The sequence below is a fragment of the Mya arenaria genome, chromosome 15 (assembly GCF_026914265.1).
Source record: "Mya arenaria isolate MELC-2E11 chromosome 15, ASM2691426v1".
NCBI lineage: Eukaryota > Metazoa > Mollusca > Bivalvia > Myida > Myidae > Mya > Mya arenaria.
Window position 1 is genome coordinate 29,186,618 of NC_069136.1, and position 25,570 is coordinate 29,212,187.

The window sequence follows — 25,570 nt, forward strand, 5'->3', positions numbered from 1 at the left end:
AGTCGGTACACTACCTTCGATATAAAGAGGTCTGCAGAGCGTTATTAACGCTGTAGAAATCAAGCGGATTCAAAGAGTCTAGTTGTCAGTCTTCAATTTTTAACATATCTAATGCGGTAAGGTACATTTTTCTTGATATCAGGCAATTTGTAATAAAACATTGAATACATGTATTTAAAAAAAATCAAAAATTAAATGAGCAGTTTTTTTCAAAAATTAAAGAAAGGCGCACTTTTTTTAGCGAAACAAGACGCCGTTTTCCCGCGAAAAATGACGATATAGACGACTTTAAAATAAAAAACGTAAAACAAGAGAAAGAAAAATATATGTGCGTGAACGTTTTCACAAGACGCACTTGAAGTTGAAATTTCATAGCGGTAAACGAAGAAATGATGAAAATATCGGTTATTGTAGCTGGAACGCAAAAATATGACAGACGTCTCAAAATTGACATCAGTGGTATATTTTGAAGACTTGTAGTTTCAAAACTATTCCGAATATTGAAAGAGTAAAAACAGTCCCTAACTGGGCATATGCTCTTCTATTCGTATACCAATTTTCAGACATTAACTCGAAAATTCGCTCATAGTCGCGTTCCACCTTAAACTACAAACCTATTCTCGGACTGCATTGTCCCAAAAAAATAAGTATGAAATTAGTAATATATACACGCAATTAACAATGATTGCTTACAAAACCAAATGATTAGAAATACTTATTATTGTTCAAGAATCAATGTTTAATTATCCCAAAACCAAGAACGCACAAACAGAAACACTACAACACCTATGTTTTATCTTCAAACAGGACCAACATACATGTACAAATGTTTATTAAACCAATCTCACAATATCAGTGAAACCCGCAGTCCTAATTGTATATATAGTAAAGAAGTCATAAGAAAACAGCTGAACTCGTAAAAAATCAAATACTTTATAAATGTCACTAAAACAGAAATGTATATTTTTCGGGCTCCGGACTACATGATTCTGTGTGTTTTACTGTGCCGTGTGTTTATGTTTTGTTTGCCTTTATATTGTTTCTTTGCTACTGTCATAGTAAGAACTACGTGTTTGTAACGTTTTAGGGGTTTTAAGGAATGGTCTTTTTCATTAGAACACACACATACACAGTGTGCACGTAAAAAATATATTAATGTGAAATCAGTGCGGAAAAAGTGTTTCAGTCAGTATCATGTTTTACTTGCTTATGAATGAAATTCCATAGTAATGGACGATCAATAGTTTAGATTGGTCACTGGGTTCAAAATAAAGTTTTAACGTTTTAACATTTTAAGAAATAACACATATAACTATACTTTAAAACATACATGTAAATATACACAGACTTGTATAGTAGTTTACCAATAATATTTTTTTACTCATGTACATGTACATACATCCTCTTAATCTTCTATTTAATTATTATGCTAATGGATTATTGTGACATTGCATGAAATTAACAAATTAACACATTTATACTGCTATTTAAAGACATAGTCATTGAGATATTCCGGCGGTTTTCGAAGTCTGCTTGACCTCCGGAGCTGTAATGGAGCTGCTGGTGGATCTTAGGATGGAATGTCGGTACCGGGTATAGCGGATGGATTATGAACAATTTACGATTTCTTGTGATCTTCTTGTCTTCCCGCTGCTCGGTTACCATCGAACCTTTCCTTTCATTGATTTCATATGGTTTTGTATCAAATGATGTCGAGAGTTTATTGCGTTATTTTTTTTTTGGTTTGCAAAAACTCGATCTCCCACTTTTAAGTATGAGTAGTTTGCCTGTCGTCGTTTGTCTGCATATGTTTGCATCATCTGTTTAGCCTAAAATTATTTTTTGTCTGTTGGTGCATTGCAGATTTTGTTTTCTTTTCTAGTTGGGTGCTGACGGTAGTTTCGTGTTCATGGGTCCTCCAAAGAAAAGTGAATATGGAGTTTGCCTTGTACTTGCATGCGGTGGTGGGTGGCAATTCCTCAGATATGAGTGCATCGCCTGATTAATGTGGAGTTAAACAAATTTTACAAAAGAAGATTTTATCAGATTTTGGATAAAAAAGCATTCACATTAGTTCAGAAAAGTCTGTCGACATTATAACTTTGTTTTGTGTCAAAATGCCCCAGACTACCTATTCAACAATGCCTCGAGAGTTCTTGATGATATCTGTCAAATAAGAAAGTTATTCAGAAAAAAAAAAGAAAAATAGCGGATGATTTTTTTCGGGTGACTGAGAGTCGCCTGAAGGCAAGTCCATTTTGACAGAGTGGACTACGTAAGGTATGCAAACAAATATCAATGATGTGTGTCTGTTCCGGATTGAAGATTATTCAATCTGGAACGGAAGCTCATTGTTCATAGGTACGTGATGATATATATTATTAATAAATGTTGCAACAGATAGTGTGAACAATGCACGCCCCTATGTACATATCCATTCGTCCGTGATACAACCATGTCACGATAATCTTTAGTGAAATTTCACCACGGACCTATAAACCATGATATGGTTTATAGATCAGTGGTGAAATCTAATAATATCACGTTTGAGACCCGACATAATTATGACCATTTTCATGGCTAAACATAAGGAAATTAACAATAACTTGGCATGATATGAAATACATAAAAAAATAACATTAATTATGTTTTCCTTTGGAAATATTCGCTTTAAAAAAAATTCAGTCGTTTTTTGTTTGGATAGTGCCGCTTTGAATTGATCGTTTCCTGCGCGCTACTATTTCTCGGGATTGGTCTCATCCGGTCTCAAAATTATAGAGTAGGTATCGAACATGATTGAGTAGGTGTGATTACAATTGAGTTAAGTTGATAAGAAAACATTTCAACACATTAAATATCAATTAAACAAGTAATAATTATTAAAAGGTGTTATATAAAAGTATGATTTTATACAGGCGAAGATAAAATTATACGCATGTACTAAAATGAATAATAATAGTCATAAATATACATTGTTTCAACAATATATTTAAAACTTAAAACCATTTTAATTAATTTTTAAACAACGTCTTATAGACGAATATTTACAGCAATAGCAAACGTAATAGAACGTTTAAACTTGGTCAAACGGTGATTGAAGAGACTGATACACACACCTTCGGCTTAAATTGGTGTCAAGAGTGACAGTTTTTTTTACCCCTACTAAGCTTGTATCGGATGTCTGTTTTAAATTGAGAGGCACCTAAGTTACTGTCAATATGTAAGTGTGGGTTTAACCCGACATCGGTAAATCCACTTACATTGAAAACAATATATAACAGCATAGAGTTACCTAAACGTTTGTATGGCTGTGAGCTATGGACAAACCTATGAAAAACAGACATCTTAAAACTAGAACGAGCGCACATGTTTTGCATTAAATTTATTCAATCGTTTGGTTTATGGATAAGTACGGATTTTGCATTATGTTCAATTTCATTTAATGCCATTGAAACTTGTATCAATTATAAGAATCTTCAGTTTTTCGGACAGCTTTGTCGCATCCCGTACAAATATTTACCAAAGACAGTGTTTAATAATAGGCTCATAAGATATATGAACTACGAACACCAGTCTAAGGGTTAAATCCCCGAGTTATACAGACTCTTACAAAAGCATAGATTGCTTGAATATCTGGACATATATATCAGACAAGGAACATTTCCTACTAAGCACGTCTGGAAAAAGAATATTGCACTCGTGGGTGACTTTGTGTGAGAAACGTGAACGAGACGAGACTCTTTAGCCAACCGCGGTTACAACAGTTACTCCCATACGTGTTGACTGAAAAACAACATTCACTGCTATGGAAAATTGCGAGAGTAAACGACAGAAATATTGCTGAATTATCTAAAAGAGTACTTCATATAGTGCGGAAATTATCATCGCGAACTTTTCAACATCAGTGCTCAAAGTGTCACTGCATTAACGACAACTTTGTTGTTCATCGCCTGTGCTATTGTCCACAATTAAGCGATCTTCAAAATAAAATATGGCAGTATTTGTACAGAAAATATTTAATGATTGAATATGACATTTCTGAAATGTACACCCCTTGAACAATGCATTATGATAATTCGTGTTGTTGCTGATGGACTATACACGACTCCATCTAATTGTCTCTTTATGGCTCGTGCAGTATGTAAAATATGTTAGCATTAGCGTGTCGAAATTGCCAATAGCTGCATATTTGCGCATATAATAGTGGTTTGTCTGTATTAGTGATATTTTGCCATGATTGTTTATTCATATATTCGTATGATTTATTTTCTATAATTTGTCATATATTTCCAATCGATATGCACTCTTTAAACATAAATTAAAATCTTCATATTGTTTCCCCTAAAGTGATATTATATAACACGTTGGGTTCGTGGATGCAAATTGAAACCTAGAATTTCTCTTTCGTCTAGCTTTCTAACTTTGCAATCTACTATAGATAATAATTTAATACCTTAAGTTGTTGTAACATTAATATGATGCAAATCGAAATCTAGAGTTTTCTCTATCATCTAGCTTTCTAAGATTTGCACTCTATAGTTATAAAATCCTTTTTTTTTGTCTTCTTTTGATACAAAAAGTCTTTCTCTTTACTTACGGGTGATATATTATGTGCATGTATATAATATAAACACTCGTATCTGGTTACAGTATGTCCTTCATTGCATTTGTACCATATACATATATATATCTGATGTCCTAATTTTATGTATAAGTGTCTTCATTTATCTGTTTTATATGCATCGCTGAAATTGTTCTTTTTTTCTTGTACATATGTTATACTCTTCACACACGCACACGCGCGCACGCGCACACGCACACGCACACGCACACACACACACACATATATATATACTCGTTATTTCCACTGTTCAGTATATAAATTTATTGACATGTTAATTGCAAAGATTAATGAAATATAAATATGTGAACAAACAAAAATAGTATGGTGTGTGATATAACATGTAAACACAATAGCAAGAAATAACATGAAATAAGTTTCTGTAATAGTAATTTCTTTATGAGTAACAAACCCCCTAATTCACCCATCGTCATTAGGATTATCGAAATTTGAAATATAAACAATAAACCAGGTTGGGATGTTTTATATGCAACTCCTTGTGATTACGTCATGTTTTATAGAGAATATTATAATAAGGACTGATGCATTCTATAGCCGGTTGTACATATTGACCGTGTCATAAATGAATTTAAGCGTCTTATTCAGAAATGTTTTCTGCAATTTTGAGTCAAAATGAAACGCAGTGAGAGTCTCTGCTTGAAAAAGTATGCGAAAGAACATTTCATTTTCAGCTCTTTTAAGAAAGCTTACAAAGTTGGAGTCTAACACAGAACATAGATCACTGAACATTTTTTCTCTTAACCAAGCTGTGCCAAAAACAGCTCACAATAAGGTGTCTGGCCAGTTCAGAGACATGAGCGTTACATATTTTACACGTGTAGGGTTTAAAGTACCGTACTATTAAAAAACATTCACCGCGCTGATTATTTCATCTCTTCCGTTGGCAAGTAATCATAAGTTAGAAATTATAATAATATCATGAATAGCAAGAAATCGCGCAAAATCTTCATCACTTTGTGTTCTGCCTTTCCATGTATTAGTATAATAATTGTTAAGGTTAAAATAAACGATTTTCTTTCAGCTATATTTACTAGGGAATGTCGATGAGCGGATATAAACCAGTAAGTAGTTGAAGATATCATACTGAATAAGCAAACGCACAACGCTTGGTATGAATCCTCGTTGTAGCTTGAATCCTCTTAACACATTCAGATTAAGTCTGTAATTAAATATTCTTCGAGTTAAGTGTTCACTAGGAAGGGTACATAACTTTTGAAGAAACGTTGGCTTGCGCTTATCTACCTCCAGCTCTAACGGGAACCATCCTAGTAGACCTAATGTCCTTATCAGTTATTGTCCACGTTGGTAGATGTTTTATACGTTTAGCAGCTAATCTGATGTTTTTTTCAAGCTTAGGCGATCATGCCCTGATATGTCATGCCAGAGTTCGGAACCGTACAAGACTGTAGGAATACATACTTTCTGGACTAATTGGCGTTAGAGGGTTAACGTCACCGGTGGTATTTTCCATCGCGATGATTAAAAATAGGGACGCCAGTCCTTTTCTGACTCGTTCGTCAATTGCTTCGGTGCATTTCAGTGTACTTTCAAGTATGATTCCAACGTGCTTTGCTGTTCCTGTGCTGGTTATATGTTCAGTGCCAAATTTAATATTTGTTGCATTAATATATTTGTTAGTACTGAAAATTATGGCTTTACTTTTGTTAACATTGAAGTCGTATCAACACGTATTAACATTTTTTCACAACATCCAATTGCTTTTCTAATACTGTTTTATTTCCACATAGCAGTGTCAAGTCGTCTGCAAGCGTAGGATTACCGCAATGATTACTGTTATTAAGGGTAAAATCGTTTCCGGTAGTTTCAAGTTTGTTCAGGAGACCATCTATAAAGAGCAGATAACTCCAAGTGAAAAGTACTCCCCCGGATGCCTTGCTTTACATCGAAGTGGTTCGAAGCTATTCCATTTACCAAAACGTATCCTTTAAGGGCACTGTACATGTTCGCAAATGAGCGAATTTATCCCAATATCTTTCATTTTAATGATTATTGCACTGTGTGGTACATTGTCAAAAGCTCCGGCAGTGTCAAGTAGGGCAGCATAGACGTTGGACCAAAGTTCGAATCTGTCGTAGATCGATTCTTGTAGGTTGAAGGAAGCAGTGATTGATCCGAGGTGTTTCTGGTAGGCGTTTTGTTGTTTATTTAGGAGTTGTACATTTTGTAAAGAACGCCAGTGAGTTATCACGCTTTCTCAGTAAAGAGGTGCACCTAATTTTTAAAACACTCAAAAGGTCACTTTCGTTCTATAAAGGTGATGTGTGCTTTAAATTCAAGTTTGATCATTATAAGTACTAAATCCAAAAGATTTTCAACATCATTGATGTGGTTTTCTCATAGTGGACTTTGTAACATTGTTATCTAATTGATATATTTTCCGTTAAAAAGGTTTGTTACTTTGTATGCACGTTTATATTTAATATAATAACTGTATATACTTTTTACCAAGGTATATTCAGTTAATTTAGATAAGTTAAGCAAATTCATAAAATAAGTATAAATGGTTACATAAAAATGTAAGTTATATAATTCTTTCGAAACATTTGCGACATATAAGAGCACATTTTGTGTTTAAAAATGTGAACAATGTGAAATTAGTTCTACAATAATCAAATATCTGCATTGTTGTCGGTTTTATTATTAAGTGCAAATGTATTCATTAAATGACAATATCATTTAATCATTCAAAAAACATTGGTACGATTTTACTGAATTACGTGTTTTTTTTAATTGAGATTATACATTTATAAATGTGTCAAAATGTAACAAACCTTTCAAGATGGAAATATATTCATCAATTAAATATTTTGTGTAAGATACTACAAAGGGAGGTAAAGGAAATAACGCACTATGTTGTTTTGTTAAACTCTTTAAACATTTTAAACATATTAACTGAGATTGAACTCATTTTGAGAAAAAAAGTGTATGGGTATGTATCTGTAACGATTTCAAACATTAAAAATTAAAACAGTTTTTGTTAGTCTTTGTCTTTTGAATCCTTTTTGTTACTTTGAAGACCCCATTTTAACGAGAACTAAAAGTAAGATACCACTTAGAGAAAACTGCCAGTATTAAGCAATACAGATCTCTAATAGACATCAAAACTATGGCATTAAACTCTAATAAAAGGTTCGTTACTAAAAACGATAGTCAAACCGTCCCTATACAATCTTCATTAACAAGCTCAAACAATGCTGCGTTTTGTCTCATACATGATTTTGATCGTATTTTGAACATCATCTGTAATTTGGAACATCCTTTTTGATTTTCCTGTGGGTGTGGGCTCATCGATTTGTGTAAGAATGTCACCACAGCTAATCCATATTTTGTCCTCAGGAGTAGGCCATTGATAGTGAGATTTGCTGTGCTTCATGAATGTTATCTCTGCTTCATTCTCGTCATCGCAGGACACAATTTTCCCGATATACCATTTTTTTAAGTAGACTGCAGCCACAAAATCACCAACAATGTACTTTCCAGACTTGCAATTGTCAGCATCTATGTTTGTTTCAATGTCCATGTTTGTTTCATGTCCAATGTCAGACTTTTCCGCATTTACCATTTCAATTTCCGAAATGCCAGTCTTTTTTACAGATCCTTCAACCCAGTGTCCCACACAAAATGTGCCATCTATGCAATTTGCACAATAGCAGCTGACATCAGCGGTTAACATTCCCCTGTTTTCGATTCCCACAACGGCATGGATTTTCATAGTTCCTTTGATGGGCTTAAGTGTGGTTTGAGATAAGGCCTGTGCTTTTTTCTCACACTCTTCCGTTGCCACAAACAAAAACTTGACCTTTTTCATGGTACATACATTTGATTGTGTCCATGCAAAAAAATCCTTTGCATCTTGTATGACTACTTTACCGCTACGAACGGCTTCATCCGCCATTCGTTTTGTGACACCACCCAGCCCATCGCATGGGCCCTTGCCATGTCCAGACTCAAAATAATTCCATGTTGCCAGCATACCATACAGCTGTTCGTGGTTTGCAACTGTGCTGAATATTGTCTTGTTCCGGTACTGACTGGTCGGACTATCTGTCCAGTAGTGAACTCTTCGGACTCCGGGAATTATTTTTTTCACCTCGGGCATAAAACTATCCAGAAAGGTAAGGACGGTTGCCGAATTGTGGCCCATTTCGTCAGACACAAAGACAAAACTGCTGTGTTGTAAGGTGTCTTTTTCCATGTAATACAACACTGTAGGATGTAGGGTTACTCCAGTCTGTGTCCAGTAAGCTGACTGGATTTCTTCTACCGTTTTGCAGCTGTAATTTTCGGCAAAGTCCATGTGTACTATAACTTCGTCGCTCTTCAGGTTTTTCTTTAGCGCATTTATCTCTGAGTATTGTCTCTTTACTCGACCAATGTGACCTCGGAACTCTTCTATCTGGTTGTTCAAATAACCAATGAACTCATTTTTAGTAAGTTCTTGTTCAACTATTTTCATAACCATTTTCTTTCTCCCCTTCTCTTCAACTGCAACACGTTTCCATTGTCCAAACTTAACTTTTTCCGGTAGGCCATTGTTGATCATTTCATCGGATTTCTCCTCTAGAAACTTCTCCGGATTCAGCGATACATTGATACCACAGTTCTTTATGGCTCGTGCACACAGGGCCATATTTTGATGTTTTGTACATAAACAACAACTTCTTGAAATGAACGATGTTAACCTTATATAATGGGGTCTTATCCTACAAAAAGATGCCAATGACAACTTTATATGTGGGTTCTCACTTAAAAATTTCTGATGAAGATTTTTAAGGTAGTCGGTCAATGTCCTTGTCTGGTGAACGATGCCTTTAGTTTTAAGCTTGTCTGCTTTACCTGGGTTTGCTCGAGAATTGTCATCTCTAGTTAAAAATTCCATGACCTTTGATCTATACTTTTCTATTTCTCTGCTTCTCTTTACTTTGCCCTCTTTATACCTACTCAACCGGTTTCTACCTAGCCCTGTTGCTTTGTTGATTGTATGTTTAAGACCATACTTGCTGAGAATTTTCCCTCCGATCAAACTGCGCATTGCCCCAATCTGTGTTGGCTTCATGCCCATCCTTCGCTTCTTGATTTGGTTTTGAATAACGTATCCAAGTATTAACTGTTTCTTAACTTTTGCTTGCTGCTTGCGTGTCAGTCCAGCATCTTTAAGTAATCGTTTTGTTTTGCTCTTTGGTGTCATTTCAGGAGCCTGATATGAGCATTCCGGTGTCTCTGTATCTTGGCTTGTATTAAATGACGTCTGATGTGATTCTCCTGTAGCTGCTCTATTTTCTGTTGTTATTTCTTGGATTTCTTCTGTTTGTATTTGTGTCATCACTAATTCACTACCTTTTGTTTTTAACACCTGTTCTGCTGCAGACTTTGCTGATGGGGAAACATTGCCATTTTTAATTCCCTGGTTGCTGGTTTTCTTCTTTAATCTTTGGATGCTGCGCATATTCCGTTTGTATTTCATTTGTAGCGATTCAAACTTTCCTTTCAAGTTTCGAAGTTCATTTGATTTCTTTGCCAGTGCCCTGCTTATTCTCTTTCTGGGTCCATTTTGTCTGTTCGGAAATGGCATGTTTACAACCAGCGGACTTGGGGCATCTATGGAACTTGCAGTTTCATATCCACTTGTTTCCATATTTTCAACAGGTACATTCTGTATATTTTCTACTTGTCCTTCTCTTTGCTTCTTTTGTCTGTGGCGATAAAGGTAGATTTGATTCTTTTCGTTGCGTTTAGCTTTCTCTTTTCGAGATAGTTCTGCAGTAGGAACATAATTTTTTTCTTTTCTGCGTCTTGCTTTTGCAAGATACTCTTCGTACTTTGCCTCGTCTTGTTTCAATCTCTGCCTATATTCTCGTTGTATTTCGGCTCTTGACTTTACCATTTTTCTGAAATAGAGAAAATAATGTCGGGCTAGTAATGGTATTTGAATTAGTAAATTGAAAGTGTTTTGTTGTATTTTTGCCAAATTTGTGAAAGGTTCGTTACCATTCAAAGGGCAAATATATCATCTGACTATGTAAAGATATATGTGCTTGCCCCCTTAAATATGTTACATACTGAGCATGCTGACACATGTTCGTTGAAACATTTTATAATTTAAGGTGTGGTTATAATATAATGGTTTGAAAAAAAAGATAATGCGACCCTTTATACAGATATTTCAGTTATTTTTAGTTCAAATTTGACAGGTTTAAAGACTTACTGTTATTGTAAAGAATAAAAAGGCATACAATATGTTCAAATGATACAAACTAACACTAATCTCATCAAAAAACATGCCATGTTATACAATTTCGAAGAAAATTAGTTTTGAAGCCCCAAACATTGTGCTGACCAAATATTGAAAGGTTCGTTACCAGATGGTCACGAACCTTTTAGTATAGAGGCATGCCTTAAAATTGCAAATTACTCATTATTTCGCTAATTCCTTTCACTATGAGACATATTTGTGCAGTTTGTAACACATGTTTTCATAAATAAACGAAAAGTGGTGAACATAATAAAGCATACAAAGTAAACAACATGACATGTGTTTAAACGGTGCCGACTTCAGTAATACATTACACAAACCAAAGAGGTTATGTATAGAAATGTGATTCTTTTTTTAAAAAAAGTATCCATTTATAGGCATTTAAGTAATTACGTATTTTGTATAAACTTGTAACATGCTATATGTTCGAAAAACATTTTAAATACTAATTTATATGAGTATGAGTAACCGTGAAAGGTTCGTTACTTTCGTCTACGAACCTTTCACAGTGTGTAAACATGAATCTGTTTAGATATATTTAATTTTTTTGAAAAGATGCCTTGTGTAGAGAAAAGCATAACATCTTGTTACATAAATCTTTTTTTAAAGTGGATAAATATTACAAGATAGTTGAAAAAATACTTACCAAATGATGATGTCCCAAACCGTTGATTTTCCAATAAATATGTTTGTCCTTTCGACCTTAAGAATCAATGTTTTTTTAAAGGTTTGTGCGTCATCAGTTAGGTATCGTCATTGAAATGTGATTTGACGTCATGCGCACGTGTATGCAGTAGTAAACAAGTACCTCAAATTATTTATCGATCGACAGTAACAAACCTTTCATTACGAACCTTTTTTGGGGGTTGTTTTCATTCAATCTTAAAACCAACTAGCTTCCAAAACTTTATTTTGATGGATGAATATTCTTATACAGTGGAAATGAATGTAACACAATCATGTATATGGTCGATATTGCTTTAGAATGTGGTGTATTTTGAGTAACGAACCTTTCTGGCTAAACTGTAGCTGTCCGGACTTCGTTTTTCAACATAGGTGTGAGTGAAAACGAACATCTTTAGAAAGGTAGGGTTGTTTTAATTACTAACACTATTGCATGGTGGGTATTTAGTAAAAGCTGTGATGACAATGTTCTCCAAATATGGGATAATAGCATTGTCAATAGGCATGTAACAAACCTTTCACAGAAATCGGCGACAAAGGATACGGATGGCGAAAAATGACAAGAGGAGGAATATGTAAATGAAAACTATATTAGCACCAACTAGATATACGACCGTCATGAGCTATCACTATTATTGATTGATGTTTGTAATTATTGGTTTATTAACAAACTTGCAGTTTGATTTTTGTCAAAGCGACAGTAACAAACCTTTCTAATTGGTCAGGTTTCCGTGCTGTGGAAAAACATACACAACCATCAAAAAAGTGTTTTATATTTAATTTAGTTTGTTGTTATACCAAGTAACTTGCCAACTATTAAAACTGTCACTTTAGTGAGTGTACATTCCAAAAAATACCGACGACAGCCTGAAATTCAAGCTGCACCTCTTTATTGAGAATGCGTGTAATCGTTTGCGTAACAGGTGCTCAAACAGTTTTTATTGACTGGTAATAGTGTAATGGGCCTATAATTACTGGGATTTGTTTGAGGTTTTCCTTCTTTGTGTATTGGGATTATAATTCCAATTTTACAACTATCAGACACATAATAACAGTTTATCATCATTGTAAATAATTTAGCTATGTATCTGTATAAAGCGTTGCCACCATGTTTTAAGTGTTCTGATGTGATACCCTCATGACCAGGTGCTTTGCGTAGTTTCAGATCCTTAACCGCTAATTTTACATCAGCTAATTGTACTTCCTTCGTTAGATCAGGATCATGGCTTCGATCTTCAGATGCTATGAGCTCGTCTACATTACTATCTAAGGTATCAAGAAACTCATTGTTATAATGTGGTTTTCGATTTGGAGAAAATACATTTTCAAAGTACCTTCCGAACTCATACGCTATAACGTGAGGTTCGCGTTCAGTTCTTGTTTCCGCTTGTATTTCATTGATTGGATTTGAGCGACTGCCTTTATGCTTGCGAGTTAGTTTCCAGAACAATTTCATATCACAGTTGGCAGCCGGGTTTAATTCGTCAAAATGTTTTTCGTTCTCTCTAAATATTGCATGTGTCTGTTTGTTGATAAACGTTCGTTTTGCTGTTTTGTACTGCCTGAAGTAAACATTTTCATTACCTCTTGGTCTGCCCTCCGACATCCACTTCAAGCGGCTGGTACGCTGTGCTTTATGCGCTTGTTTGACATCTTCGTTCCAATATGGTTTAGAATGCTTATTGTATTTACTCAAGCGAAGGCAATTCTCAGCGGCGCTTAAAATGCTGTTCACTACATGGCTATATAGTTTTTCTATGCTGCATGTATCATGAAATATATCATCAAGATCTATAGCACTAAGGAGAGTTTTTAGTTTCTCCCTTTACATGTAAAACTGGTCATCTGAGCATTTGTTCCATGCGATATATATGGCTTTTCAGGTAATGCATATATATACAAAAAAAAGGTATAATACAATGAGTAACAATAGGCAAGTGATCAGATACACATGTACAATCATCCTCTATAACATTATTATGAAGTACTAAATCTGGTTGCGATTTGCTTACAATGATATAGTCAAGGTTTTTCTGTTTGGATTTAAAGGTATACGGTAGTCCAGTGGTTTTACAGTTTGTTAAGCTGTTTTTACTTAAAAAGTCAAGGAAACAATGCGTTCTTCTGTCACAATTATTTCCATTTAGTTGCACGTTAATATCCCACAAATAATTATGAACCCTTCAGACGAATATATATCATATAAGCTTTGAATTTCGTCGACACACTCTTCGTAAGCGTCATAATCATAATTCACCGACGGTAAGTATACACTAAATATAAATGTACAATTTGCTATTGAATTATTAACATTTGACAGTTTGATACCAGTTATGCCGGTGCTGAATTTTATATTAAGCCATGTATTAACAGATAATGCTAAAAAAAATGTATAAAATACTAACACCGCCTTTACCATGAGTTCCGATTGCATAAGGGGTATCTAGATCTACATATTCACAAACAGTTATTGCCCTTTATGAGGAATGCAACGTATTAAGAAATCCATCACAGTTCGGCTTAACTTTACGTCGCTTATACAAGCAATGTCAATGTTGTATGTTTCAAGTAATTGGCTAAGGGATCCCGCTGTAGACATAGCGCCACGGACGTCCCAGGTGAAGATACTGCACTGTGGAGATGTCGGTGTGTCCATTAATACGTTTGTAACGCATGGTAACGTTATGACTATGTAATCAATGTTCTTCATTGTTATAGATGTTGTTGTCTCCATTGAATACGTTCTGCCACGCCGTCTGCGAATACCACTTCCGGCAATACATTTTACGTGGCCAAAAGCGTCTATTTTCAATCGTTTCACAATCGCTTTTGTAAACAGTTAGTTTTGCAGCTAAGCCCCCGCGATGTGTGTCAATCAATTTAACTGAATCAGGAGTTATTCCGTTGTCAGTTAAGAATTTAAGGATACCGGCTCTGTTTGAGTTCCTTTATATCCCGCCAACGTAATAGCGTTGTGTACGTCGCAGACGTACGCTTTCGAATACCGCTTCTTCGTCAAACTGTTCTTGGGTGTTCGAGCCTGCACTTGTTTGTTCACTTCTGACGATGTTTTATTGAATATTAGAAGACGAGTACCAGTTTATGATAAGAAATAAGATATTGGACTAAATTACGAAAATAAGGTTTATTTCACGAAAATAAGATTAAAAAAGTTTGTTATGAAATAGATTTTGTTATTAAAATAAATCTGTATATTAAGGTGATAATTAGATAATAAAGTATTTGTCGAAAAAAAACAGAAGACAAGTACTCTTCAAAGTATTGCCATTATATATATCTTCAACCTATAGTGTGCGCCTTAATAACACATGTTTATATCAAAACAACGCGAAGGGCAGAGTAGGTATATTTTTATTATTCTTAGTTAATTTTATTCGCTATTTTTCTAAATAAAAATATAACAAAACTAAATGTGAAACACATGAAACGTACATTTGTGACTATAATATTGTGCAGATCAAAAATAGTAAGATTTAGTAGCATAATTAGAAATAGGTGAATAAACTACAGAATATGAATAATACTAAAAGCAATTGAATTTCGAACCATTAAGCGCTTCACCATTTTTATATGTTGTCCTATATTTATGCAAAAGTTTTTTTTATTTTCGCCACTTATCGTATACGTATTCCATAATATCTTATTTCCGCTAAAAACTTATTTTCACCAAGTCTTATTTTCTTGATACAAATGATGAAATTATAGAGTTCTAATTTCATTACGTATAAAGTGTAAATATTTAAACAATGTAAACAATTAATAATAAATAAATTTTTTTTTTGCTTATTTCGCCAAAAATAGTTTTAAAAATAGCCAGTCTTTAAAAAGGCTAAATAAATATTATATCGAATAAATTCGAAAATGATACATTTCATTTTTTACTCCTATTAAAAGCAAAAAAAAAGTCAATTTTGTTTACCAAACAACGGCAACACTATCCATTGCCTGAAGCCATAAGTAGTTTCAATACATAGACTGCGAATTAGGAGATCGGATGAGACCGGATAATACGGTGAGAGACCGGGAAATAGAATCCCCCTCATTGACATGCAAGCGTCTGCAGTTGTTGATGAAATTTGACCGAACTCACATCTTATGTGTTTCTTTTAATTTATAGGTATAAAACATGGGTTAAAGTTGTTTTATTTATATGGCATTCTTAACACTTTCTTTTATTACTGCAATGTTCCTTATTTTATGATGTGTATGAACGGAATTACGACCTAACATGCACCCTAAAAGTACAAGTACAGCATTCTCCACCCACCATTTGATCTAGTCTAAAATAATAGACGTGTTATTACGTATACGGGATTCTTCCAATCCCTAACGTCTAAACTGGAATGTGCAAAAAACGGGGGTGTTTTAAAAATATTGAAATTGTTTTAAGTGAAGTATTTTATGGTTGAAATTGATCATAAAGATTTATATTCATATTTTACCATGTAAGTGAAATGTTATTTTGCACTAAACAAGCATTTAATGCATTAAAACAAGTTGTTTACCTCTCCAATAAAACGAAAGTTGACTGACACAGAAAACAATTATGCGAAGGGGAACAACTCGATACAATCATAATAACTACAATCGTAATAACTCGGCTTCCTCCGACAAAGCTTCGTGATAGACCTCGTTGCACAATCGTAACAACTCGGCCATGACCGAAATGTTCTGAGCGCTTTAAAACTGTGCCCTGAAGCCTTGCAGGTGCCCTTCATGTATATATCGTTATGTTTTGACAGAATGAAATGAAGAAAAGCCGTCAAACTCATAATTATAAGTTGGATATTTTTTTTTTTGTGTACGGAACTAATGTAAAATAACATTATCTGGTAATATTTCTTGTTTTTATGATATTTTATAGACGCTATATGCTTTCACCCAGAATCCTGATCGGAACAACTACCCACTTTTGATACTAAACAATTTGTACGTGAAGGATTTGCCATATCAAAAATCTAAAAAAATCAGTCAACGTACAATTATTTGGACTACCATTTGATCATGATGTTTTGCCGGTGTAACGTTGTAAACTGACCCCATAAAATAATGACCCTGGTCATTTTTGATATGGAATAATGACCCCCCGGTCATTATATTATATAGAATAAAATCATTTTTAAAAAAAAGCAGTCGCCCAGTCGGGCTAGTATTTGCGGAAATTTGGTAGCCAAAGCTGAATTTCGGTAGCCTCGGGCTATCGGACTACCGCCAATTTAGAACATTGATCATATTTTATTAGTCATCGGACATGATTCTGGTCATGTTTTCTTGATAGAAATTGAGATCATCCTTTAGAAAAAATTACGAAAATAGAAACATTTGGAAATAGATATTATATATGCTGGTGCTTCATCGATTTTGGGCCTTTATATAGCCTATTTTACGGAGAAGATTTGTTTCTTTGCTTCTCCAGATATGGCATTTGATAAACACTGAAACCTGAAGAAAAATAGACTAGAAAGATTCAGATAATGTACTATCAGCGATCTGATGCCAATCACATTTTTACTGGTACAGTACACTCCACGCGGAACTACCAATTTCCTCGGTGACTCGGAGGCGTTTTAAATTTATCGCGGATTTCCGCCGAGTACGCAACCTTTTTCCTCGCTAAATTTCGCCAAGTTGCACCGAGTTAATCATTTTCTATGGAGGGTTTTATTGCCGGTAGCGCCGGTGATCATATCGATTTATTGACCTAATCGCGGAACTCCGCGTGTTGTGCATAGCTACTACAGTACATTGCTTCTGTTAAAACAGTATTAAATAATTAGATAATTAATTTTTCAAAGTACAGTAAGTTTCTTTTTAAAAACAATTATCGAAAATTTCCATATCAATATTCATCAGCATCGTCTAACAACTGTTGTTTTTCACATTATGTAATTAAAAGATATACCATAGCGTTCGTTTGTGTTTGTTATTGTTATCTTTTTCTTACTATATTAAGGTGTTGAGAACTTAAATTAGATTGGTGTAATGAAGGTGTTGAGAACTTTGTAAGTGTGAATATTTTTCGGTCTTTTTTTCCTAATTTGCATTTTACCTGACTTATTAATTTATCCGTAGTTATCAATGGTACTAAACTTATTTATTACGCATATAAGTGTAAATCCTTTATCAAGTTAATTAAAATCCCATTAAACACCATTTTATACATGCATTGAAATGAATAACACATTCTATCGGCTTCAGATCAAACAGTCACTCTGTGTGACGTCACATAACTCACAGTTTTACCCACGAGGATCTCATGGAGAGCATGTATATTGTTATGCAGGCTTAATGTGTCTGAGTGGTGTTTTCGAATGTAACTGGAGTATTGCATTTCCAACTTTAATTCATCACATTAATTAGTTACCTATATCATTGAATGTGTTGACTTTTATTGATGATTCAATAAGTATACCTGTACATAATTGCTTCTTACAGTCTATAAGTGTGGTATAAGTTTTAAAGTTTGTTTTACAAAAATGTCATGTCTTTGTTTTCTTAATCCCTTGATTGCCCTTGTTATTTATTTAATCCTCCAATAAATATTTCACACTTTCTCTTTCTACATGCAATACATCGTTTAAGATGGGTATTTACTAATTAACTTGTCACAGTGGTGTACTATACGGTTAGGTAATCTAGCCAGGATAAAAGATGAAAATCAATAATCTTCGTCTGTGAAACTTGGTAAGTGTGAAAGTTACGATTGATGTTCTTTGGGTGTCCGAAAATTAGGAACGCGAAATAAATTATTTTTATAAACAATTACGGGTGTAGCAAAAATTATCAAATAAATTAAACAAAATTAGATACAGTGGGAGATTCTTATCGGTTTTCCTCCGAGTTTCGCGGTGTTTTTACCTCCGAGTAACGCGGCGATTGTAATCATACGGTCCACTGATCAGCCTCGGTGGGTGAACGAGTAAAAACGCCGAGGAAAGAGGATTATGATCAATTGGATGTCGTGTCCGCGATAACCGAAATCCGCCGAGGAAAACGGAAAGTGGTAGTTCCGCGTGGAGTGTACTGTAATTCATTCTAATTGTTTGTTGTGTATATTTGATTTCTGTCGTAACAAACATTATTACATATCAGCTAAAATATTTGTTGATAAAGTTTCATTTTTCCGGTTTTGTTTTTAGCTTAAAAGGCAACATTTCTACTGAGTGACGTCAGATAACCTTTGTTCAAACCGCGGTGGCATTGTTCAAAGTCACCGCTTAAATCAATGTGCTAAAAAAGAAAGTCAGGCCTTTGGGTAGCTCTTTAACCCTTTAGCGCATGTATACGAGATAGGCCGACATAGCTCATTAGCAGATGTATACGCATCTGGCCGACCGTATCCATTACTGGATGTAAATGCATCGCCCGCATATTTCAATAGGGTCATTCCAATATTTCAATTTTGCACCTTTCTTTTTGTAAACAATATCCCGGATGTTTATAAAAGTAAAGTTTAACCTTATGTGTATTGATTTTCCCTTGAAAATATCGTCTGCTAAAATTAGAAGGTATTTATACTCCCAATCGCAGGTGTGATATCCCATTGTGACGTAATAAGACCATGAGCCGAGCAGGGTTGTCATTATGTTTTTCACAAACCGATTTTTTTATAAATCTAACAGATCTGGCCAGGGGTCTAGGGGGCCGCTTAGGCCCCTTTGTTAGGTCCAGGGCAACGCCCTGGTCGGGGGTTCAGGGGGTTCGAGACGAAAACGAATTTTAGACATTCCTGAGGGTCTAAAACCTGTTTTCCTGAAAGCAAAATTGATTGTTTGGAAAACATTTATTCAGACTATTCTACCTAACTTGTATCTCTTAATAAACCTCTAAAAGTCCCCATCATCTGACTCAGATTCAGAATCTCCATACCCTCCTTCCAGGTTCAGTTTCTTCAAAGCTGCTGCTATCTCCAATTTAAGTTCATCCCGTCCAATAACCAAATCAGTGTCATCTGTTTGCACCCCAGCCTCCGTGTAACTTCTAGCTGCAGCTGCCGCAGTTTCTTTCTCAGTTCTGACTGTTCTACGTGCTAACTTCCTCCTGGCCTTCTCATTCATCCACATACTCACTGCTCCCTTTACCAGTTCTCCTGCTTCCTCACACTTGGGTCCATTTACTGTTACCTGCAGTAGGGCCTCAAGCAAGTCATTCTGAATTCTATTTCTGTGTCTTGTTTTAAGGTTTTAAAAGGCACTAGCGCCCCTCTCTGGCCAGGCATTACTCACTGGAAGTGTAGCTGCTACTTCTCTAGCTTAGCGGACCGCTGAAATTGCCGACCATAATATCTTACATTTTGTTTCAGAAAGTTCGCTAGCTTTTCATAATGAGTAATCTTAGCGGGGGTTTGAAGGCATCAGCACCAGACATATCAGAAACGACACATTGATTTTATCGCGATCCGCTAGACTAGATTTGTTCCGTAACAGAAAACAAACACATTTTATTCAACAAAATGGACATTTCAAGCAGGCGCCATGCATTGATCGTAACTTAAAAAGAACAACAAACAATGTGTTTCCAATTTGCATTTTCGTTCTCACCGGTTCTTTGTTGGAACCCAAAATCAAATAGACTTTTAAACTTTTTTGATTTCGGCTGCGCCATTGTGCATGTGCTGTTTGTTTTTTGTATCGCGGCACATCATTGGTTGCTCAAAACTGGAATAATCAATTAAACGCTGTGTTATTTTTTTCAAGCGTTTGTACTACAAGGAACAGTGTCGCTATACAGTGTTCATCGGCGATTTTCTTTGACTTTTTCGGCCGTTTTTTTTTCGATCTCAATTCTAAAATTCCTGAAAAAGCAACCGATTTTTTCACGATTTTAAACGATGGATTCGATCGGCAATCGGTTCATAATGACAACCCTGGAGCCGAGTACTGTATGGAAAATCCCCAAAATTCATTGTTGCGTAAATCATTAAATATATTGCGTCATTTCAGTTTACCATTAAAATCAATAGAGATTATATTTATTTATTTAGTTAATATTTTGTTTACAAACAATAGAAACAATTAGTAGCTGAGAAAATGATGAGTAGATTTTCTGTGAAGCTGATAGATGTCTAGCATGGTTCCGGCCATAAAATAGGTCAGGTAAACACATTTGTGCAAACCTTTCGATGATCTAGATCTTTTTATTCATACCGGAAAAACATTTATCGGCTTTCTTTTTGTAAACAATTTTATGAGGGGGTAATAAAGTTTAACAGACACCCTGGACTGGATCTCTCTGCTGGATGACACCGGATATTCCTGCCATATTTCTGTGTATTATACACAAGAACATCAATTGTCGGCTTTTTAATCCAGATGGGTCTTTTTAGCTCACCTGAGCACAAAGTGCTCAAGGGGAGCTATTGTGATCCGTACATATCCGGCGTCCGTCTTTCATTGTCCGTCATTCGGCTTCAACAATTGGTTATAATCATCTTCTTCTCCTAAACTGCTTGGCCAATTTTGATGCAACTTCATAGGAATGATCCTTGGTTGGTGCTTTTTCAAAATTGTTTAAAGAAATGAATTCCATGCAGAACTCTGGTTGCCATGGCAACCTAAAGGAAAATGTCAACAATTGGTTATAATTATCTTCTTCTCCTAAACCACTTGGACAATTTTGATGAAACTTCATAGGAATGATCCTTGATTGGTGCTTTTTCAAAATTGTTCAAAGAAATGAATTCCATGCAGAACTCTGGTTGCCATGGCAACCTAAAGGAAAAGCGCCAACAATTGGTTATAATCATCTTCTTCTCCTAAACCACTTGGACAATTTTGATGAAACTTCATAGGAATGATCCTGTTTGGTGCATTTTCAAAATTAATCAAAGAAATGAATTCCATGCAGAACTCTGGTTGCCATGGCAACCTAAAGGAAAAAAGTCAACAATTGGTTATAATCATCTTCTTCTCCTAAACCACTTGGACAATTTTGATGAAACTTCATAGGAATGATCATTGATTGGTGCTTTTTCAAAATTGTTCAAAGAAATGAATTCCATGCAGAACTGTGGTTGCCATGGCAACCTAAAGGAAAAATTACAAAACCTTTTTTGGCAATTACTATGAAGCTTAGTAATATGCTTAAATATTTGGTGTGTAACATTGTCCATTGGTTATCTACCATGTTTATTCAAATTATGTCCCTGGATAAAAATTGGCCTCACCCCGTAGGTTACAAGTTCATTATAAATACATTTTGTTAAAATCTGATAGTTATGTAAAGTTTACTCTTACTCTTTACTGTATTTGCTCATTTCACAATGTTGATTTATGACAACTAGCACACATTTTTCGGGAAAATTGTTTAAGATCCTTGTTGGGATAAAATACTGGAATGTTTTGGGGTGTGTGTGTAACTGTGTTTATTAAGACACCTCGATGAGTGCCCGGACTGATTCCAAAGTTTTGGAAGCCCTGTGTACCATATATATTTTTTATAAAGTTAAAATGTAATGATCATGAATTGAAAAAAGTGACAATATCAATTGTTTGGGTTGATGGTCAATTTAAACTAAAATGCCTGTTATTGCTCACCAAAGGTCATCCTTGTTGTTCAAAGCTTACCTTTATGTAGAATACTTCAACTACACAGTATGTGTCATTTCAGGGCTTCTGAAAGTTTAAAAACTCAATCAGTCCGGACCCTTCAACCCCGAATCCAGTGTGCAAAATTTACCTTTTTACCCTGGAAGCCAATGGGGCTACAGACTTTGAGATTTCTGTAGCCAGACCCAATTTGAAAACTCTACAATATCTTATTTTGCCTAGTTGGTGGTGGTCCTATCAACCCCTTTTAATCCGCAAAAGCCATAAAGTTCAAAAATTAATTAAACTAGCCGTGCCCTAATTCAAAGCAGGATATCAAATGTGATCCGCTTGATAAACTGCATAGACTGACTGCTGAGTGCGCAGCTTACATCATTTACAGTCTGTGACAGTCTTATTGGTATTTGGACAAAATGGCGATTTTTGTGTTATGGCTTAAATATAAAATAAAATAGTTTGAGGACTATGGAGACCAATTGAATACTAAAACACAACAGTTTCACTTGAGAGTTCAGTCACCGAGCCTAAACCATAGATAAACAGCCCCAAATACTTATTGTTTTATTATTTTACAGACTATGGTTGAGATGGGTGATGAGGATGCAATACCTGTACCAACAGGGAACTTTGTTGAAGGATTTGGGCGGGGAAGAGTGGTGCGCGCCAGCAAGGGGGAGAGACCTGAGGGAGCTATAAGGCTAACTCGAGATGAAGTAATGAAATATCAGGATGCCAGAATTAGATCTTGGGAACCACAATCAGATGTGTATGAACTTTTATGATTTTCAATAGAAGTCAACTGGTGAAAAATAGTCACATGTTGCAATATGTATAATATATATTTATACATACATATCGATGGCACCGTTTGAAAATGCAGAACCTTCAATTTTTCAACTTTTTCAGAAGAATAAAAAAAGTGAAATAAAATTTAGTAACAACACATATTACATCAATATTCAAAATCCTAAACATTCTTAATACTTATTTATTACATAAAAATTTGACGAAATTAAACTATCTTTGATAATTTAAGTTAAATTGTATTTTTGGGATTTGTTTTTTGTTATTTATGTGCATGTCAGGTTTTGTACTCTGGCACACAACATAATTTTCAGAATGTACCAAATTTTTGCCAAGTCTGAAAACTAAAAAAATGCCGAACCTACAAAATCCTTTCAAATCCACTTTGCTCTCAGAAGAAAAAGTAATATGACATAAATTATACATGTACAAGAAAACAATACAAAATACCTACTAACAAATTTTGTTTGATAACAGTGTTTATTGTCATTTTAAAAACATTTGTTAATATACATTCAAGTAACAGAAACAATGGAATGCCAATCCCAGCCAAATTAAAAACAATTGTCATTAAATTAATCAGTGTTGCCTTAGTTTACCCTTTATTACTAAGTTTATTGGTATTATTTCAAAAGGTAAACAAGAAGGTGTGGAGCTTAGGCTCAAAATAAAATGTCACAAATGTATAAAAAAAATGCCATAACTGTTGCACAAGTTTGTAGGTTCTGCTTTTTTTGGATTTGACTTCCAGTCTAATGAGTGTTTGGTACTTTGTCACATGAGTGTTTGGTACTTTGCCATTGGGTAGTTAGTCCGTTATTTTCAGGTGCAATATAGAAATAGAATTCCTGATTGAAGAAAAAAACTACACAAAAGAAACTGTACATTCTGCATATAATACATCGATATACAGTAGTGGAAATTAGTTTGACAGATAAGGCTCCTTTCTTCAAAGTCTAATTTTGAAGACTTTATCTATTTTTATTTTGCTCCAATACATAAAGATAATATAGAATAAAACTGCTTTTTATATTTTACTTACACACGCTAAGAAAGCAGATTGATTTCAACATTGATATATTTTTAATACTTTTTCAGGTGGTTTCACAAGTATGGCTTTTCATTTTCATTGATATCTGCAAGTGCATCCGGATACTTGATCATGGCATACTTAAGACGGAAGTTCTGTTTGGGAGCGTCACATGGCAGGATTGCTAGCTTTGCTCCTGTGATGGTTCTGCCAGCAGTGGGAGCTGTCATGATGAGTGATGTACAAAGGCGAACACTTTTATCAGTGCCCAACTGTGAAACATGTGTTAAAGTGCGATCAGGAGTTTACCAAACAGTGTGCTCAATGTTATATCCAACCTTGTTGTCACCGATCTTGTGTGTGTATTTCTCCCGGAAATTTATGACTTATGCCACTCCAGGGGCAAATTTTCAGCCCAATATGTTATATGCCTTGAAGACAACACCAAGTAAATATGTTAACATTTTCTTGTTGATGTGTGTGCTTCAGTTTTCCTTAGGATATACTCTGACTGATAAACAGGCTGTTGAGGTTGATATTATAACGGAGAAGGAGGCCCATAGGGCAGCTGTGAACATTCTTGATCATTTAGACGAGGATCTTTGATGAAAGGACTTTATTAGATGATTGCTTTTATAACAAATTGCTTGAATTTGTGTAACAGTTACATTATTTTTTAGCAATGAAATATGTCGGTGGTAATATAAATACATAGAGTTGCATGATAATATGTGTTCTTTTAACATTGACACTTGTGAATGACTTTAAAGAAATTTCAAATGGTTTTCTACATAATGTGTGGGTTAAAAACCATCAATATCAATAATTAGTTGCACTTAATATAAGGAAATTATATGCAGCTTTTGTTTTGGCATTTGAAAATGGAAATAATATGTCCATTTATGTTGAGACATAACCACGCATTAGTGCCGATAGTTGGTTAAGCTTTCACATCTACATGTGTATTAAAAATATTGAAGCGGACTAAGTCAGATATATGGAGGAAAATAGTTCTGGCTGCCCGGAAATAAAAATAGTGCAGTTGTTAGAGCCAGGACCAGGTATAACAGAATACATTTTTGTTTTGAAACTTTTTCAAAAAAGGTGTTGAAATTAAATAGGCTGTTCTTTATACTAGAGGATGTTCTGTTTTGGCTTTATCATCAAACACATGTGTAGGTAATTTATTGGGCTATATAAGAGTAAATGGTTATACAACGATATGGCAACATACATTTGTTCTTTATGCAAGTATAATTTTGTAACAAAACGAAGCAAATAGATGTGCTCTTTTTCAGCAGGAAACAAATCAGAACTAAATGTTCTTATTTAAGAGCAATAACAATGCACCTAGGAGAGACTCCGACTAACTAATAAGTTTATGTTGCTAAATATAATATTTCCTTAAAGAAATAGTCACAGTTTCAACAAGAATGATATCGATAAAATGTTCACCGGACAATAAATGTATTTATGAATAGTTTATGAAAATCAATTTATGTCTGTGTCGACCTCTCTCTCATCCACGTCTGAATATTTTGACTAGCTGGGGGACTCTTGTAAAATTC

The 25,570-nt window shown here is 34.7% G+C and overlaps 1 protein-coding gene across 1 annotated transcript; it reads left to right on the top strand.

Annotated features, from left to right (window-relative positions):
* The first annotated feature begins 15,670 nt into the window (after window positions 1–15,670).
* Window positions 15,671–25,570, top strand: LOC128220270 (uncharacterized). The gene is made up of 3 exons (XM_052928601.1): window positions 15,671–15,738; window positions 22,744–22,934; window positions 24,071–25,570. Exons 2-3 carry the CDS (start codon window positions 22,747–22,749, stop codon window positions 24,606–24,608), a joined length of 726 nt encoding a protein of 241 aa, XP_052784561.1. The 5' UTR covers window positions 15,671–15,738; window positions 22,744–22,746; the 3' UTR covers window positions 24,609–25,570.

Coding starts and splice junctions, on each gene's coding strand:
- LOC128220270 (XM_052928601.1), top strand. CDS start 22,747: ATGGTTGAGATGGGTGATGAGGATGCAATACCTGTACCAACAGGGAAC. Junction 22,935..24,070: donor TGGGAACCACAATCAGATGT/GTATGAACTTTT, acceptor ATACTTTTTCAG/GTGGTTTCACAAGTATGGCT.